The sequence below is a fragment of the Pavona decussata genome, unplaced genomic scaffold, assembly GCF_977016875.1.
Source record: "Pavona decussata unplaced genomic scaffold, jaPavDecu1.1 SCAFFOLD_16, whole genome shotgun sequence".
In the NCBI taxonomy this organism is placed as follows: Eukaryota; Metazoa; Cnidaria; class Anthozoa; order Scleractinia; family Agariciidae; genus Pavona; species Pavona decussata.
In genome coordinates this window covers 3,481,216-3,501,143 of record NW_028145439.1, presented here as the reverse complement: position 1 = coordinate 3,501,143, position 19,928 = coordinate 3,481,216, and the positions used below count along the sequence as shown (strand labels likewise).

The window sequence follows — 19,928 nt, the reverse complement described above, 5'->3', positions numbered from 1 at the left end:
GGAAAATATTGGTCAAATTTAGCTTTAGTTTGTGTTTTTAATTTCAGTTATTACTATTACTATTATTATTATCATCATCATCATCATCATCATCATCATCATCATCATCATCATCATCATCATCATTATCATCATCATCATCATCATTATCACCATTGTTATTATTATCTTTTTTTATTATATAATTTTTTTTGACTGACAAATCTATGGACAGGGTGGTGGTGGGGGGAGGCGAGGGGAGGGGAGGGAGTCCTTAAACCGAAAAGTAAAGTTAAACCAGGAGCCCATTACCCATCAATGAGCTCCTGGTAAAAGCAAGCTTGAGGAGGTTCAAATTACATGTACTCCAAAATGAAAAATTTTTTGGCCAAGTTACTTTCTTTGTTCGCATGCCACGAGTCGATACAACGAACGCTCGGATCGAGGAAACTTGGTCACGAAGAATTTTTTAAATTTGCGTGGCAAATTATTTGGTGACATTTCAAGTTTCGCCACAGCTTGCATGTTCTCCCGAAATTAGACCAAGAGCAGCAAAAGCTTGTAAACTGTTAATTTTCGCACCGTTCTGGGCTACATTTCTAAAATGTTACCACATCTCAGCTTTCAATTCTTTAGTTGATATTCTAGTTAGAAATATTAAAATATTTCCGATTTTCGAAAAAAAAAGACAATGCGCTTTTGCGTGTGAAGTTGTGAGACTGGAGTGAAATTCTGCGAAGGAAATGTACGTCGCGGAAAATATCCACGACACGTCCACCATAGTCAACAATATTTTTGAGCGCGGCTGTATGTCAACGCACATGCGCAGTGTTGAAATGTTTGCAAGGCTTTTGACAGCCTGACGTCACTCTAAAAGCTAGATAGGAGACAGTGCGTGAAGTGGAAAGAAAACCCAGGGTCTAGAGAATGTTCTGTTACCAAAATTGTAAACATTCGAGAGGAAAAAAACATTTACTTTCAACGTCTTGCGCAGGCATGTTTTCTGTGTCGGTCCGAATCACTGGCCCGTCAGCCCCCTGATTGTTGAGGCGGGAAGAGGGGAAGCAAGCACGCGCGTGAACCCGAGGGTAGCGCGTCGTTTCGCGCGCGCGCACGATTTGCTTTTTTCCCTCCCCCGCGTCTGCCACGCAGGCTATCTATTTGGTTTACAGAGTCTTAAAACATAACTGCTCTGTAATGAAAGCTGTTCCCGATGGGAGAGAGAAGAAAGGAAACCGAAATGGCGGTAGCAACAGTGACCGAGAACTAATAACTTGCTTCATATGACTGAGGAATGATTGTGACTAGAAAACCTGTAGAAATAGATATTTTATCGGGTGCATTTTTTAATCCAGACAGCGATGTGGTGATAACAACGTAAAATAATAGAGACAGCCATTTCTCGGTTATTTTATCCTCGGCAGTCTTTATTTGAATAGATAAAGGGATTAGCGTCCTGTGGTGCTGCGTCGGTGAGGGAGTGGAAACGAATGTTTAGTTTTATCAGTCAACAGGGGCCAATAAGGTAATTTGGCCACCGTAAAGAGATTTTAGTCCTGACGTTTCGTGCGTTAGGCCTTTGTCAAAGCGAATCACGAAGAGCTAACGCCAAAACGTCAGCACTCGAATCTCTTAACGGTGGCCAAATTATATCTTATCAACTCTGTTGACTGATAAAAATGAACATCTTAGAGACTAGCAATAATTAGTTTAGAGGCAAAATTTTAATTGTTAATGAGTCAGTCTTTTACAACGTCTCACACCCACATGTCCTTTACGAGAGAGCAATCGTTTGGCATGAATGAGGTTTCGGCAACCCTGTGTATGCTATCAAGTGAAATGACAGTTTCGCAGAAATTCGCCAAATTTAAAAGCTCGACGTTGCAAGAAACGGTTCGATTCGTGCTTTACAAAGTGGTTCTAATTTCAACGTCTGTGGATAAAATCCTAGTTTTAGTTTAGGAGAATAACACATTATTAAAAGGAATAACATAAACGAACTAAACGACATGCGATAACTTCAAAGCGTTAGTAGCAGGCCATTTTGTTGACACAACCTGGGACTGTTAGTAAAACAAGCTATGAGTCTTGTTTTCACTGGGTTTGCTATTTTCGGATTGCTTTGTAAATGCGTAGTCTGAGGTTTGTTTTTACTTTCTTTCTTACCATATACTTTGCATGATCTATTGAATCACCCCGGGTTTTGGTTTCTCTAGCAACGCGTCATTTTGTGAGACCATTTGCTTTATTACATAGATTGCTTGTTCTGGTCTAAATTAAACCAAGGTCAGTTTTCAATGTAATGCAAAGAATAACCTAAATATAAGTCATTTTCCTCAAAACGTGGGTGTCGTGTGGGACTTTAATTAGCATAAATTAAAATTAAGTATTTGATTATAACAAATGAAAAGAAAAAGACAATATTCTTGATGTCCTTGCCCCGGTTGTTCAAAGTTGGATAACTTTATCCAGTTGATAAATCGCCATCCAGCGGATAAAATGAACTCCAACCAATACATTTTATCCTCTGGATAGCGAATTATGCTGGATAAAGTTATCCACTCTTTGAACAGCCGGGGACATATTACAGATTAATTTAGCTTTGAAATGACATGCTGCGTGGCAAAATCGGTGAAAACCAAAGGAGTATAGTCTCCATTATTTAGCGAAAAAGCATTTCAAATATAGACCCATTTTTGGGAGGCAGCCAACAAAGCATTTCACTCCCCTAATACTTAAAACGATTAAGATTTTGAAGTCTTATTTAAAACGTTCGGCAGGTGGCATATCTGTTTGAAAGATATTAATCCGCCCCCACCCCTCCCACGCCAGATTTTTGGAGGTAACTACGTCGGATGCAAGACAAGAGCTTTCTTTATTGAAATGTCATCTTGAAATTTCGTTGCGTTGGATAAAATTGTAAATTCGTTAATCGCTTTGAACGTGAAATGCCTGAGGACGCTAAGATTTTCAGAATTAGTCCAACAACAGCTTGAAAATTCAAGGGATAACTCTCCCGGCGGTACGTAAGTGGACTTTTCTGCCATGCACTAAGACCCGGTTCAAACGTTGCACCTTTAATGCACTCAAATGCATGTGTGCTAAGTGACCTGAAACAAAGGCAGCAGGGGATATTCATACTGTAGGTTCGCCTGCAGTGTAGTGGTTATCACTTCTGCCTTAAAAGCAGGAGACCGGGGTTCGAATACTCGCCGGTGAGCCATATTTTTGCTGATACTCCAAAATAAGGTGGGACACCTTATGGTATTTACACAATGCACTATTCTTAATCTTGAAAGCCGTGACGCAGAAGAGAACAGAAGCCCATTTCAGTTAGCCAGTGAACTAAGAGAATTGAGCTTCATTTAACCAGGGAACATCCGTTTTGGGAGTTTAGCACTGCTCTGCACTATTTGGGGCTAAGCACTGATTTAAAACGGTTAGCTGTCATTTGTTGTGATGGTAACTTGTTGAAGTAAGTAAAAAACTACCATTTTCGTCAGTTAGCCCTCGTTGGTCTACTGTATATGGATAGGAGATATGAAGCCAATGGCCTAGGTTCGAGGCGACATTACATTGAGTTTTTAAACTTCTTTTATCGTTTGAAATAAGATTTCGGTTGTGTGAAAATCATAAGATTTTTAATGTGTAAAAATCATGAGGTGTCCAACCTTATTTTGGAGTATCCATTCTAGTAACACACTAGTCGTTATATCTTGCTTTTACACGTTGACTTACTTAGTGACCTGTCCTTGGATTGGAAGCGAGGCTGGAGGTGACATTATTTTTCATACAAACCTCACTGCTTTTCATATGTAAATGCAGTCCGAGTATTTTGCTTCACTGAAAATTTGTCTTTGTGAGCCCCAGACAGAGGAAACCCTATTACTTAGTAACTTTGACGCAAACCTCAAGTGTAAACATTGATATATAGCTACCAAGGCTTAGTTTTTTTCCGGTGTTAGTCCGTTATCGTGCTTTACAAAGTGGTTCTAATTTCAACGTCGGTGGATGAAATCGTGTATGACCACTCCAAACCGGGCTGTTATTTCCTGTGGTGCTGTTTAATTATTATTCTTTAGAAGATAGTTCTTACTTTTGAGTCCGCAGATGTAATCATACGGCGTGACCATTCTTTTGAAAGGGCTCATCAATAGTACGATACATGCAATGTTGCTGTTTGTTTTAAAATGATGCTGTTTGTTTGCTTTTTGAAGAAGGACTAAAAGTCAGCAATAGACAGAGCACTGTAGTTTATGGACTGATATCATCTGAAACATCAAGTCACTGTACGGGAAGCGAAACGTTTGACGTTTTTGCACGGTGTTCAGCTCATACGTTCTAATCTTGTCTTTCAGAAGATCACGTTAGCGGTTAAGCGTTGTTGTTATTTAAATGGAAAATTGCGTGGTGGTTTACTTGCTTGGATATAAACTTGCTAGACTCTATTGTCTTACTTTTTTGCCCTCGTTTTATCTCTTAAGTTCACTGTAATCTACCAATATGTAGTTTTTTCCAGTGCTAGTCTTTTTTGTGCTTTACAAAGTGGTTCTAATTTTAGCGTCTGTGGTTAAAATCGTGTATGACCACTCCAAAAAGACTATTATATCCTGCGGTGCTGTTCAATTATTAGAAGGTGGTTCTAACTTTTGAGTCCGCAGATGTAATCATAAGGCGTGACCATTCTATTGAAAGGGGTCATCAATAGTACGATACATGCAATGTTGCTGTTTGTTTGCTTTTTGAAGAAGGACTAAAAGTCAGCAATAGACAGAGCGTTGTAGTTTATGGACGGATATTATCTGAAAGATCAAGTCACTGTACGGGAAGCGAAACGTTCGACGTTTTTGCGTGGTATTCAGTTCATACGTTCTAATCTTGTCTTTCAGAAGATCACGTCCGCGGTTAAGCGTTGTTGTTATTTAAATGGTAAATTGGTGGTTTACTTGTTGGGATATAAACTTGCTAGACTATTGTGTCTCTCTTTGTCCTTGTTTTATCTCTTAAGTTCATTTTAAGTTCGTTTACCTTTAGAAAACAAAAGATTCGAATGACAATTATGAAACCAGCCAGGATTGAAAGTAATGCCTTTTTAAGTTCGCATGACAACGGCAATTTTCACGACGGAAATTTTCATGTCGCTTTTGATATGCGAAACACCCAAGAAAACAATGAACAAAAGCTAGAGAAACCTAAATTGTTCACTTAAAGTAAGGTTCTTTTATCTTAGGAGAGTACCGCTCTTAAAACACAAAGAACAAAATGACCTTGTGCCGTGCAAGTTGATTAGCAGTTAGGTGCTATTTCCTACAAAAGACTTCAATCCGAAGATCTTCATTGCGGATGGAACAGCGTTTCTCTTGGCTAGCAAATTGTATCTCTTCAGTAAAAAAGTAAATAAAATGAATCAACTTTGTTTAAGGAAGGTGACACTTAACAGTCTGCTACGACTGACAAATGTGGCCCTCAGATTCCAGATCACATTGGAATTTATAAATGTTGGTTTTTGGGGAGAGGGGAAAACCGGAGTACTCGAAGAAAATCCTCTCCGAGCAAGGACGAGAACCAGCAACAAACTCACCCCACGTATCGTGACACCGAGTCCAGGAATCGAACCCGGGCCTCATAGGTGGGAGGCGAGTGCTCTCACCACTGCGCCATGCCTACTCCCTCCAACTACGTGAAAATTAATCTTGCGTTGGTTCTATAGCTCAGAGTTACGCCTTTTTTTAAGCCCAAAAAATTTACGGTCATTGTGAACGACTAAAAATTGCTATTAAAAGGAGTGAATTCATTTTTTTCCCGATGGTCGGAATTTGGTGTCTTTCTCTCGGTTGCGGGTTTACTTTACTAGAGACAAATAAATGACCCCAAATAGTTTCCTTTTTTTGTTTTGTTTTTGCTATTTCTAAGTTCTTATCTGGAAGTTTTCAGTAATAAATTGAGCTTATGGGTTATTGAAAGGAAGGGGCCTCCATCATGGTACCCCAATGCTGAATTCAGCCAAGTATACGCCGCGGCGTAAATTTGCTAAAAAGTGAATCAGAAATGACGTCTGGTAGCATTTCCAACTTTTTAGACTAATAATTTTGCTTGAAATATAGCGCCAATGGAGCAACATTCTGTCTATTATAATTTTAGAACGAAAATCATTATCTAACAACGGAGAATTAGTAACTGAAGAGGATTGCTTTGTAGTAACGCGCGCGTTCGCGTAGTCAGCTGGCAGTCATTCTAATGGTCATTTTCACACACTAGAAGGGGAATAATTTTGCGAAAGACCAAACATTCTTAGGCAGACAGGCCCTCTTAGTGTGAAACGTTACGACCGCGATTTTCGACTTAAAAGGGCGTCTGAATTTGTGCGTCGATTTGTCTTACGTTAATCATAAAGTCAGACCAAAGTTAATCAAAGGCAATGACTACGAAGCCAGACAAACTTCTTTGTTATACGTTTTTGTTAGTATTTTTGGGCCCTGGCCGTCCACAAAGCACAATACATTTTGGAGTGTGTCGAAGCAAATGACCAATGGAAACTTTCCTGTTAAAAATAAGATATTCAACTGTAGTTTGAACTTTCTGAAACAAAAGATTGTGCACGGTCGCGGCCCTTCCGACATAAATTGCAGTGCCACTGTTATTAAGTTTGAAGATGGCAAGGTTTCATAACCAGTCCCTCAATTAGCCATGGTCAAACGACTTTAACGTCCAATCTTGTCAGTGTCGTTCCGTCTTCACACTAAAGGTTTCCGGAATAGAAGGCATAGAATGACGACTAGAAATCCCTTATGACAGGTTTTTGGAATTACTTGAGTACAAAATCACTCTTACATTATATCGTGTATCAGCGAGAAAAAATTTGGGCTCTTCTGCAGGTACCGGAAGGCATTGTATTTGTATTATCTTCGACCTATTGTGGTTAGGTCTTGTTTGGAGTTGTTTTGTTTTCTGTCTTCTGTTTCTTTTGTTTTACCTCTTCTGTACTAGCTACCTTACTCACAGAATCTACCTAAAGTTTGCAGAAATTGCTTCCCAAATTTACTTAAAAAGAGAAGTTCAGTTTAACAGCTGTTCTGTTTTTTGTTATTCCGGAATACGGTCAATCGAATGCAACCTAAGATAACTTTTCAAAAAAAGTTTTGTTTTTTGAAATATTGTTCGACTTCCAAAAACGTTGTCGATCTGTTGTCTGTAGTCCATTGTAAAAACCGCGGCCACCAGACAAGTCTAATTCCTTCGCAGCTCAAAAGCCATTTCTCAGCTGGTTAAACCTCATTTAGACTCTAAGCTTTTCTTTAACTCCTTAGAAACTCAAAATCAAACAGTGCAAAAGAAGTGATGATTAACTGTGAAATGCATGCTAACTGTTGACCTCTTGCTTTCCATAGAAACCAGATTTAACTTAAAAATCAGTTACTCGCGCACGGAACAGCTGGTAAAATTCCGTTAAATATTGACAGAATTTAACTGACGCGGAAATTCTCTTTAAATATTTGGTTGAGTTTTAATAGGAAAGCTAAGAGAACTTTTTCTTCTCTGATTGAATAAAACACATTCTTCGATAAAGTCAACCTGGAATCGTACATCGTATAGTTTAGCTACAAATATAGTACTTTTAAAACAAAAATGCTTGCTGTTGTCTCTGAAAACTTGCTTAGTCGAATTTGCCGTCAAGGACGAACCTTTTTAGATCTATATCACATATTTCCTCTATTGTGAACGGAAACTATTAGTTAAAGGGGAAGTATCACGAGAATTCGATGTCATTTCAACTGACCCCAAAATGCTTGTCTGTCAACAGAAACAAAAATATAATTATCTAGTTTTGTTATAAATTATCCCCCAGTGCAATAAAACTGTCGATTAGTGCCTCTGGCCAGAGACAGAATAGATCGGAATGGATTTAAACTTGAAAAATGTTAGGCTAACGTTTTTCATGTTTTCGCATTTTTATTTCCAAAAGGCGCTAGAACAGATAACGAGTTGTTCCTTTCAATAATTGAGTTGATTTTTTTTCTTCTCGTTGTTCTAGAATTATTTTATAGCTAAATGAAGATCTCATTTCACCATTTTTGACAGAAGAGGTCAAAAACCCCACGACACTTCCCCTTAATTTTCTTTTAAGATAGATTTAACTTATAAGTTTGAGCATGCGTGTTGGTCACTCTGGAAAGTTCTTCGAGCGTTGTTTTGGTCCTAGACTAAAAGACACATTGGCTGCTTTCCATTTTATCATATTTTCTATTCCTTTTCCCAATCTCCTACGTAAGTGAAAATCTATTGAAAAGAAGTACGGCAAGGAACCGGTTTGTCAAAATGGAACGGCAAATTTCGGACCGACTGGTCCGATCGGTCAAAGTGGACCTCCTTCAAAGGTGTCCTTTTTTCCTGGAAATTTTCCGGTCGGACTTAAACAGTTTCATTTGATTTCCAACCGAATTTCCGCCGGAATTTTTGGCAAAATGGGAACCAACCGTTATGTCCCACATTAGTGCCGTGCGCACGGAGAAAACAGTCGCGTCTTATCTGTCCTCACATACACAGTTCTTGTAAAAATTGCTAGTCTATTGCTGTTCCAGTTTCACCCAAATCACAGAATGAGGTACCCAGCTGTTTTTGTTCAGACACACGTAACTTAGGCCAAACAGTGTATCTGTCATTTCAGTCGCGTCGCTGCAGCGAATACGATTCAAGCCTTAGATAAAATTGCATCTGCCGGCGATCTCTTCTACTTTTAAGCCATTCTTCTCTCAAAGTAAAGTGTGTTACTTGTAGTTTCTGTGGTTTTTCGGTTTATTTGCTGCGATCTTTGCAAGTTTTTCACGACTTAAAATCGAAGTGAAACAAGTTGGGCATAAGAACTTACCTAAGAAACAATATATAACAGCACTGCGAGACTCATGTTAGCGGCAATCTGAAATGGAAATGTGGTGCGCAACTTATTTCGTCTAAAGGTGATGGTACACGGCGAATTTTTGTAACGCAAAATAGTTGAGGACGCCTTTTAATGAAACAAGTTGTTGCGGCAACATATTCCAAGTCTTCTTTTAAGATAGATTAAAAACTTGCCACCGGTTGCTTCGCTGAAACTTGTCGCGCGCTATGTTGCACGATAACCGTTCCATGTAACATCACCTGAAGTCTCCTTGCCAACCCAGGTGAATAAATGGTACCTGCCTGGGAAAAAAGTTAAACCTTCCACGGACTTGCTTCTTACAAAAGGGGCAGTTACAGTAGTAATCCCAGCTGGTTTTTGTTGCGGAAAACGTAGCTCGAAAAACTAAGGTCTCAAATGCATGGCCAACTCCGTTTGTGAAAGGAAACATAGCCAAATCCGAAACTATTATGGATTTTGAAATTCAAATACCCGCTGGAACATTGTAGTTTGACGCTCATGACAATTACCCTCCCACGTGATTTTCTCGTAAGAAGATGCTGATGAGACACAAGCCGGCTAAGTCTTTTTGCGGCTGCAGATCTCAATACTCAATAAATGTTTCAAGAAGCCTTCCCAGTTCAGGTGAAACGGGTTTAGTGCAAGTTTAAAATGAACACAATCAATGGTGAATGGCATGGAAAAACTGCGGTTTTCATTTTTAAAAATCAATTCAGAGTTGAATTGCCAAAGTTCATTTCCATAGAACAAACGGGGTTAGTCATGTCGGTTATTTCTAAGTCCAATAAAATAAAGCGTGAAGCCATTTTTAAGTAGCTTTGCGTGGGCTAATGCAATTTGCACACAACTTAGTATATTATTATATAATCTCCAATTCGGCGCATTTTTTTTCTTTTTGTCACATTTTGTCGGGGAAAGCTGTCCGTCGATTGCTGTAAATTCTCACAGGACTAATTTTCCTTTTCTCTCGAGGTTCAGGTTTCCTGAACTCGTCAAAACAAATGACAAATTTAGCTGTGTGATTACCATGTCAAGTTGCTGGCAGCTCAGCAGTATTTATTAAAGCAATATTTGCATTATTGTTTAAACGCTTTTATATATTTGTTTGCGAGTTCTGAAGCATTTTTAAATTTCCTACAAGTTTATGATAAGACAATTCGATTTTTCGCATGGAAACTGGAAGATAAAAATCTCCTATGTGAAACTGATAGAAATGTTACAAGTATATATGTCCCGAGCACATAGACGCGAGATAGCGTTTAAAATCAGCAATGTTAATTTCGTGTGTAAATATTTTCTTCTGCCGGAGATAAATAAAATGCTCAAGTAGGTCCTCTTTTTATACAAATTACTATTAATTAATCGCTTTAACATCTAGAACTTTTCCCAAATAAATTCAATTTGTGGGTTATTTGCAGTTTGTTACTTGAAAGAAAGAGTGTAGACGCTAGCCGAAATTTGATGACAACCAAGAAGTATTAATTTGAATTCATTGGCGCCAATTTTTGCTAATGTGGCGACTTATTTGGGGTTTTAAAAGTTGCATTAGTTCAAATAAGCCTGTTTTATTTTATTAACGTTGAAGAATACACGATTCATTAAATTCGTCTTTTAAACTTTTAAAAATATTATCTGAAAACGCAGGATCGAGAACCGATCCGGACTTGCTTTGTTGGGCAATTTGCCTACAGCTCCACAACCTTTAGAAATGGTTGCGAAGGTACACGAAAATGTTTTTTGAATGCACTGTTTATTCTCCAACTTTCTCGTAAAGTTTATTCAGCCTTTTTTTGTGATCGGCTTTATAGAACTTCAAATTATGTTTTCTTTCTGTACAGCGTTTGGTTTTTGCAAAATTTTCCCCTGGCTTTAGCGGATAAATTGCTTTCATAAGCCCATCACTTCAATTTGGCTGGCCGCACTCAAATTAATTTGCTCCAAATCATTAAACATTAAGAACCATAATTAGGCACGAAACTCGCCAATTTTAAAGGGATGCTTATTTAAAGTCAATTAGCTGCGTCCGATAATGTTTCTTTAGAATTAATTGAAGGCCAATGTAGAATGCTTTTGAAAACCGAGACCGAGCGAAATAAGCTGAAAGCAATAACCGAGAAAGCGCTGCGGCTTTATTCAACAAATTACTTCAATAGAACTATTCTTGTAATTAACATTTTTTCTGCGCCCGTTCTGGTTGTTGAGGGTAACGCGCAACAATTGTTTCTTTTCAACGTAATTCCCTTGAGAAACACTCACTTGAAAATTTTCGTTCGATTTTCTCTCGCTGTCCCGCGAGGTCGAAGTGAACAGTTTAAAAAGAATGTTTCTTTTTCGTAATTGACTTGAAGCTTTTTGGACAATTGACAATATTAATTTAGACAAATAAATACGAGCTCGGCGTGCGCCTAAATTATGAATCACCAACTTGGGATTTTCTCCAAAACTCGCCCGTGGCTTAATTCAAACATTTGGCATCCTCTGCGTTTCTGGAAACAACGAAGGAAATCGGCGCTTTTTTTCTTTCTTTTTTTTTTTTTCTCAAGGACATGTTGACAAAACCACTTGACTTTATTCTGCCAGCTTATGTGTTCGTGAACGGGTGGACGGTCTAATTAATATTTAAAAGTGGTTTATCGTGTGTGAATTTCATTTGCAAAGTGAATTTGGCTGTTGGAATCGAATACTCCGGTTTTCCGTGCTTGAATGATGTTCTCTCTAAGGGCGTATAGAGGTTATTAAAATCTTTCATTTGCGTACCCGTTTGATTTCAAAGAAGCGATCTAGATCGTGAAACTGGCTTCTCATCAAAAGAAAAATAGAAAAAGTTAATTGAATTTTTTACAAGAGATAATCATATGTAAATTAGTAATTTTGCTCCTGGGAACGGTCCTTCGATACTCAGCGCTCAAGATAATTTACAAGCTTATCTCCTAAATTAGCAATGCGCTAATTTCTGTTGAGTGGTTACCATTTAGACTCGGACAAATGGCAATTTGCTTTTCAAAAATCTCGCGTATCCAAGAAAATCCCAATTGAGCCGGGATAAATGTTTACTTTTCAGCGTTTGATTTTGCATTTCTGCTCTGTCGATGATTGTTCAGGGCAGAATTGAACATGAGTGCTTGTAAAAACAGTCGTGTCCCCACGAGACGAGAATTTCTTTGTTGGGCGGTAATTCAATTAGTGGAAATTGAGGGCCCTGCTGGATTCCTTGGGTGAATATTTGGTGTTTTTCTTTATAGACGGGTGGATATTAATAGCTTTTGTCAAAACGTTATTCAAACATCGCTGCGGGGACTAAAGAGGAAAAATGGGCTCGTAACTATCAATGGAATCTAATTAAATTACTACTACAACGTTTGCTATCCACCAATCACGATCACGCAGCTAAAGACGAGAAAACGAGACAATTATAACGCGGCCTCTGATTGGTGCACCGGGTCGTCGCATTGCAAATAGTTTTTACAAAGCAATTATTTCTCGACAGTTTCCTTTACACTTGGCACTAACATTGGTCTAGAACGCTTCGTCAGGCACTGTTGAGTCGGACGCACAACATGTCCGGAAATTTTTCGCAATTTGATAAGGCTATGGAGGAATTTCGCCGAGGAAACATGGAAGACTTGAGCGACCATAGAACTAGGACGATTTCCGCGCAGAGTGAAATCGACGTCGATGACCCTACGTCGAAAGGTATGCTCGAGAATTGTCGGATCATACGAGCTCTGAATACGTATGCGCTTAAGAGTTTCAGATAACACAGGCACTTAACTACACAAAGTAACTGCTTGTTGCGAGTCAATGCACGTTGAAACTCTATCTCCCCTCCTTGTTCCCCAATCATTGCTTGTGGCCGCGCCAAAGCGAATTTTAATTTGTTTAAAAACAGCCCCAACGCAGAGGACTTCACGCAAGCTGTGACGCGCCAAGAAACGTCTTTTAAAACAAATAAAATTCACATTTATTTGGAATAACACATTGTTAGAAGTCGCACTGGGCATTTTAGTTGAAATCGAGACCGTTCGCACGCCATTGTTTAGGTTCTCTCTATAATGTTACGCATCGTAAATAAATTTTATAAACTCACGCGTTAATTTTTGTTGCCCAAACTTCAAGGTTTTGTTATGAAGAGGAAACGAGATGAAGAAACAGACGATGGAGTGGAGGAGCTAGGTAGCACAAAGAGACGTCACAGGACCACTTTCACCCAAATACAGTTGGATACTTTAGAAGAGGCGTTTATTCGTTCACAGTACCCAGACGTTTATACCAGAGAAGTGCTTGCGAAGAAAATTAACTTGAGTGAAGCTCGCGTACAGGTAAGACACTCTTTCAAAGACACGGTCACTCTCGCACTCTCTCGCGCCCCCGGCTTGAGCTAATAGAATCAATAGATATCTTTGTTTTTGTCATTAGCTTCAATTAACATAACACAAACACGTTCGGAGCTAAATGTTCATCATTCCTACCACGCGAGTTTTGCCATTCGAAAGCGTTGAATTTGTTCAGTTGCTATACTCGAGGGGAGTTGCGTTCGGGGAAAATTTGCGGCAAAAATTGTACAAGAGTTGCTAATCCTTGCGATTCCGAAATTGGCTTGTGACTCGGCCAGCGCTAGCGCATGCGCGCGAGCTAGTGCACCTGTTCATAATGCACGTGCATTGTTAGCCCGAACAGTGACTTTAATTAGCAGCTGTTGAAACTCATTACCAAAAGTAAACCTACCACATTTATCTCAAGCATTTCAAGGGTCCGTTTTATCTTCGCAGAATCGCTTTTAACCCGGCGAAAGCTACGAAAAAAACGGCCGAAAATATCACTGAGTTTTGTGTATTTTTGGCGCTTTCTAGAGAGCGTCATTGTCCGCTAAAGAACGAGGGCAAATTGTCAAGGATTTTGTTTACTCAAGTTGAAGAATTTAGCACATTTATTATTCAACAAGTGCTTTTTGTATCAACGTGAATGAGGGCGCCATTTGTTTTGTGAAAGCGCGTTTGAGCGCAAATGACGCTTTTAATTTCTTAAGTTTACCATCAACAAACAAGATAAATTAAGACTTGGGCTCCCCAGTCGACGGTGGAAATTAGATTAAATTTGAACATGGTAAAACAAGCTTAAAACTCGCCACTGCGTTTTAAATTTAACGGCGTTTAGATTTGTAATTGTTTTCCAAGCTTTGCTGAGGTTTTGCTTGAGATTCATCTTTTCGGTAAATAGAATCTAAAATCGTCAAGTGTTATTTCTTCTCTTAAACTCTGGATTATTAACGAACAGTAGGTACTTAAAAACCTTGTCCTTGTTGTGTAGGTGTGAAGAGACTTACAAATAAAAACCTGCTCTGAAGGATTCAATAAACTTTACTGAAAAGTTGCCAGCAATTTTATCTCCGACCTGTTCCCATCCCACTTGAAATAGAGAAAACTAAAACATAATGTTATCTCTGTAACCTTGCTTTCAGTCATAAAAGTACACACGTCGTTTTGGATCAGTTTTTCTTTTTAATTTTTTTTAGCGCGTCCGTCTTGCTTTCAAAACGTCTGATTGTTCTCCTATGTTAAAACGCGGGAACCCGTTTCATGTCGTAAATTTTTAAGCAGGCGAAACTTAAGTGCAAATTGAAACAAGATAACCAACCTCTTGTGAAGATCTTTCGGTTTTTGAGCAGACATGGACGTTGGGAACGTCAAGGGCAACCGTTTTGAAAAGTTAAGCATTTTAACAACGGATTATGTTTGTCAGAACGAAAATGAAAGCTCGGCCTTTGATTAAAATTTCCCCCCTGAAAATTGCACGAGGTTGCTTTTATTCAGTGCGCAATATTTAAAACAAATTTTTGCTACTGCGGACGACAAAAAATCCATATAATTATATGAACTTATTTTGTACCAAAAATAATTCGCAAGTTGCCAACACAGCTTTGACAGATCAGTATTGGGGCCTTTCAAAGTGTAAATTGTGCTAGATTCTTGACGCCTTGCCATGTTAAAATAAGCCACCGCAAAATCTGCCTATTTCTCTTGAGTAGTATTTGAACCGCATTTGTTTACATCGATTTATTTGCAAATTTCACAGTCGAGTGATCATCTTTGTATTTGAAATAATATAACTTAACCACAGTCGACCGTTATCAAAATGAAGCTAATTGAATTCTAAATATTTTTTCCTGTAGATCGAATTTCAATTTAGCTGTAATTAATCCTCCCTGCTGATATTAATTTTCAATCAGTACTCTTGTATTTCCCTGGCCGTTGTTGTGTCAGTAATTATTCCAACAGTGTCTAGAGTCCAAATAATATTTCAATATATTACTTTATTTAGCTATAGCTCTTAGAGTAATAAGTCAAACGATATTCCACAATCAACCCAGAAATACGTTACTTACGGATTTCATTTCATTTTGGGGTAATTAATACGTTTTCACACCATCACTTAAGAGAAGTCGTGATACATTCGTGATACACTGCCATGAATGTCTTTCCCTGGCTTTCTCTTTATAATTTACCGTATCGCACGTGTTATTAATATTTCAAGTAAATAAGCCTCTTATTGCCTGTTGAACACCAGCTCGCAGGCGAATGAATTTGTTTCATTAGTCATGCGCGCGGTTTATAAGTCGCCTTAAGTTTTCAAAGGAGTTATTATTCAAACATGGATCGCCTACTCTTGTTTTGACAAACAATTCACAGTTTGATACAAAAGATACGTGTAAGACAAATTGGTGCGAGGGTTGATAAAAAGCAATATTGTTGCGCGGTGAATGAGGGCATTACACATCATTATTTTAAGGACACTGGAAATCACTCGCCCGCTCAACGTAAATTGTACAAGGCAGGGTAGAAATTTCTTCTTTTTTTTTAAATTTATCTTCTGAAAGTTTTCAGAAATCACCGGCTGCAGTGCCATAACTAGAAAAGCACTGAATTGTATTTCATTTAAATTGTCTGAATGGCGAATTGAGGATTCCCATGTTTACAGCTGACTGTCGTAAGACTGGAACATCTTGCGCAGTATTATAAACAGCGCCAGAGGGTAGCGGTGCTGAATAGCTGTCATGTGTCGTATAAGAGCTCATGAATATATCCACCATGTTCAGCATTGTACAATTGTTAATAGCTTGTGATGAAAGAACTGCTCGATAACTTCAGTTTGAGTGGTAACACACCTAGCAATTCAGCCATCTTGCAAAGTGCAATAAACAGCACCGAATTATGGAACGCATCGCCGAATCGAATTAGCTTTCATGTAAAAGGCCGCACGTGAGGATTTTGTCCACAGCCTTTACAAAATTAAACTTTAACTCTGGGAAATTACTCCCCCCGCCCCCCCCCCCCCAAAAAAAAAAAACGATTTCATTGTTTTGAGAGCTATGTGTTTTTGCGCGTTGATAAACGAAGAAAGAAGAGGTCGTATGCCTGTCATCTTCCGTTAAATTTCTTGGCTAGGATTTCTACAACTACCTTGCTTAAAGTTTTTCAATGCAGCAAACCTTTGCCTTCCGGGACACCTTGAACCTTCTCATAAATATGACTAAAAAGGTGGAGGTATCCAGAGGAAAGATTTTCAACAAGTGATTCGCTGTGAGCCCGCTATATTGTAATCTTTATTTCACGATAACAGCTTGGCCCTTTTGGATTCCATTTGTTAGATTGAGGGTAAATCTTTCATATTTCGACTCAGCTTCATTTTTTGCCTTCACGTTTAGGAGCTGGTTAAAAAAATTTCCCACTTTGTAACGTTTGCTACAAAAGATCCCTTTGAGTGGTATTACGGTTGTATGTTTACCGTTCAAAGCGCTTATTGCATCTTTCTAAAATAATATCCGTCGTAACTGAGAATTTTTTTAATTAAACGCCTTTGTAACTGCACGTGTCCCGTAAGCGTTGATCCGTCGTGGCTTTAGTGGACAAAAGATCTTACCTGTCTTGTAGAATGTTCTCGATAACCTAAGGCTAATGTTTTTTAATGCGTATTTTTTGTCCTTCAGCCACGCCATTTTTCTTAAGTCTACAATGTATGATTTTGGATTTGATAAGTTTTCTTTGACAGTTTTTTTTTCAGTCTGCCAGCTTTTCATTAAATTAAGGCACTTGTCAGAACTTTTGCCGAATTTCGTATTAGTTTACGAGACAAATGAACAAAAAACATGTCAAAGAAAATATGTCAAATCCTTTATGTTCTTCAGTCACTAATCTTCATGGTTATAAAAATTTCTTTCCTCCTGAGTGACATGAACAGTTTTACTCTGTTTTGTTACTGTTCCCTAAAACCACCATATTTAGTTTATCGCTTCTGTTCAATGCCGGGGCAGTTAAACTGAGCGAATTTTTTAATCCCGGAGAATCCCGAAAAGCAGACAATTTTAATTTGCAAAATAAGAAAAAAAGTTTTCGAGACACTTTAAACGGACACTGTCTAGGCGATTTTGCTGTATTTTGCTCAAAAACTGCTCAAATATTTAACAAAGAACTTTTTTCGAAAATGAAATTGCTGTTAGAGTGCCAGGAAGAAAATATTAACGGATTTCAACAAGGAAGGACAAACCAAGATCAGTTTTTAGCGACTTCTCTACAATACTTGAAAAAATTGGCCAATTTGTTCAAGTTGCAATCCATTTACATCGTAGCCATGAGCAGCCAAACATAATTGTTACTAGCTTCCGTTATTAACAAAACTGAACCATTATTTTAACGATTCCGTCGATTGAAATACGTTTTTTGGCAGTTCAAAGTGACACAAAAAAAAGGTGACACTACCCCCTTAAACCACTTAATTTTTGTTTCTGTTATTCAAGCATCTTGTACAGCGTAGAAAATTAGTACCACAGAGAGCGCTTCTCCGTAGCTTTAATCTGAACGATCGCAATTTGGAATTTTATCCCGGTGGGAAGAAAGCGCTGGACTAACCCGCTTCCTGTCTTTGCTTTTCTATAGGTTTGGTTCCAGAATAGGCGAGCAAAGTATCGAAAGCATCAACGGCAGAAAGAAACTCTTCCGTGCCACCCTGCATACACAGGCATTTACTATCCAACAGAAAGAGTCTATTCTTCAGGATCACCCTTCTACTTCCCAGGCCCTCCTGTGACGTGCCCGGTCAACTCCTTACCAGGCTCCAAGAACATCCTCGAGCCCCACTCTCCCTCACGTGTGGTTCCCTCACCTTGCCGATCGTGCCAGCCTGGGAGTTCATGCTACACTCCAGGGCATGTGCCTACTCCCCCGTGGAGTTCAGTGTTTAGTCCGTCGCTGTCACCATCGAGTACTTCTATGTTCGAGAAAGAAAGGAGGACCTCGAACAGCCCGCAAAACGAACTGTCCAAAAAAAGCTTGGAGCAGCTGAGAATGCGAGCGCACATGTTCAGACAGTACAGTCACTTGTTTAGCTCGTCTTGTTTTTCTTGAGACTTCAGTGTAAACCAATCTGCTGCTAGAGGGGCATTTTAACGGCTCACGTGAATGGATTTGGGACTGAGCGGGTTTAATTTAGTGTCGTAAACCCAAAGCGAAGTAGTCGCTTGTGCCAATCACAGCAGACGACACAATGAACCAATTAGAATTAGAAGCAAATATATGCACCCTGCGCCAAGCGCGGGAAAACGCGGTAGATCAATTCACATTTTGGGTTGAGATACTGGCGCGAATTTTTTAACCAATTGCCGGAAAGAGCGTAGAGAACCATAACCAAAGCAAACGCGAACTGAAGATTAGGCTCCTTTCGATATCTTAAAACTCAACTTGACAATGAGGCCAAGAGGACAAACAAGGGAAATTCGATAATCAGATTCGTCAAAAACTCTATCATTGCCAGGGATTTGACTGGGTCGGCGGCTATAGTATATGAGCCATTATACCATGCCCGAGAAAATGCAACCATTAAATTGTCTTCCGGTTGTTCTTGCAAAGCGAATTCATTAAGATCTAGCAATATTTTTTTCGATTTTTTTTAATACAAACAATTGTTCCACTCGCGTTTGTTGGATATGAGATGATCATAGATCATTTCCAACGCGCGCTCGTGGAATAATTGTTGATTATTCACTTCAGTTGTTTGTTCGATGTCAAGTTGAATCTTAATATTTCGAAAGGAGCCTATTATTTCAGCACTCAATTGAATTACAAATCTATGAGGCCAAGAGAGGATGAGATGTGATGTTATCTTTTAAAATGAGCTCACTTCTCGTGATAGCCACAAGTTTGTGCACGGGACGGTTTTGTAATACTAGTAATTAAACTTGGAAAGTTAGACGAGGCGCTAGTTGAGTTGGTTTTGTCGTTAGCAACGCTGGGCTGATAATAGATATAAGATTTGTTAGTTATTGAATAATACACAGCTAAATTCCCGAAAACAGCCGCAGAGTCCAGGAGAGTTCTATTCGATCGTTTAAGACATTGTTCTCTTCGAATATCTCACCTTTCAACTGCAAATATCTTTGAAAAAATAAAAAAAATTGTCAACTGAGACTGGCCGTTTTCTGCTTCCATATCCTTCGATCTTGAGTCGTTCATACGGCTCCTGGCACATTTCAGAAAACGAACACTTCAGGCTCAACAACCGTTGAAAACGAAGCTTTCCGAACGAGCTACAAAGTGGCGAGTCTTCACTGTAAGACAACCGTCGCCCACAGTAATTTGGCCAGCGGCGTGTCAGGTTTGTGTAGGGCAAGGAAAATGTTTAAGATCGACAGCGACGTTGAAAGGTTTTGTGGTTATCGGGCTAACAGTTTCTAATAAGATCAAACAAAGCTCCTCTGGACACTGTGACACTTGTAAGTGGCAAAACTCTCTCTTTCTGCAAATTAACTTTAATTTTTTTAAGGGCCATTTTAAAACATTATTTCAGATATAGTTCGTTTACGCCTTAAAGTTACGTTTTCCTTTTGTATATATTTTATCTTTTGGGAAGTTATTTTCTCTCCTTTAACGGTTATGATGAACATCTAATGTCGACTCTGTCCTTTCACGGGTAGCAGAATTTACAATGCTGGGATTTGATTTTGTAGCAACGAAACGTTTTTTTAATTAAATAAATTATAGAGAGAGCGTTTCCAGAAGAACAT

At 38.8% G+C, this 19,928-nt stretch overlaps 1 protein-coding gene across 2 annotated transcripts; it reads left to right on the top strand.

Annotated features, from left to right (window-relative positions):
* The first annotated feature begins 3,576 nt into the window (after positions 1-3,576).
* On the top strand, positions 3,577-18,873 carry LOC146487394 (homeobox protein prophet of Pit-1-like). 2 transcript variants are annotated; one of them, XM_085087585.1, is made up of 4 exons: positions 3,577-5,961; positions 6,026-12,568; positions 12,992-13,194; positions 17,806-18,873. In XM_085087585.1, the coding sequence occupies exons 2-4, from the start codon at positions 12,433-12,435 to the stop codon at positions 18,271-18,273; spliced, it is 807 nt and encodes a 268-aa protein (XP_084943711.1). In that variant the 5' UTR covers positions 3,577-5,961; positions 6,026-12,432; the 3' UTR covers positions 18,274-18,873. The 2 variants fall into 2 exon arrangements, with proteins under 2 accessions (XP_084943711.1, XP_084943704.1); XM_085087578.1 differs by having other exon boundaries at positions 3,577-12,568.
* The last annotated feature ends 1,055 nt before the right edge of the window (positions 18,874-19,928 follow it).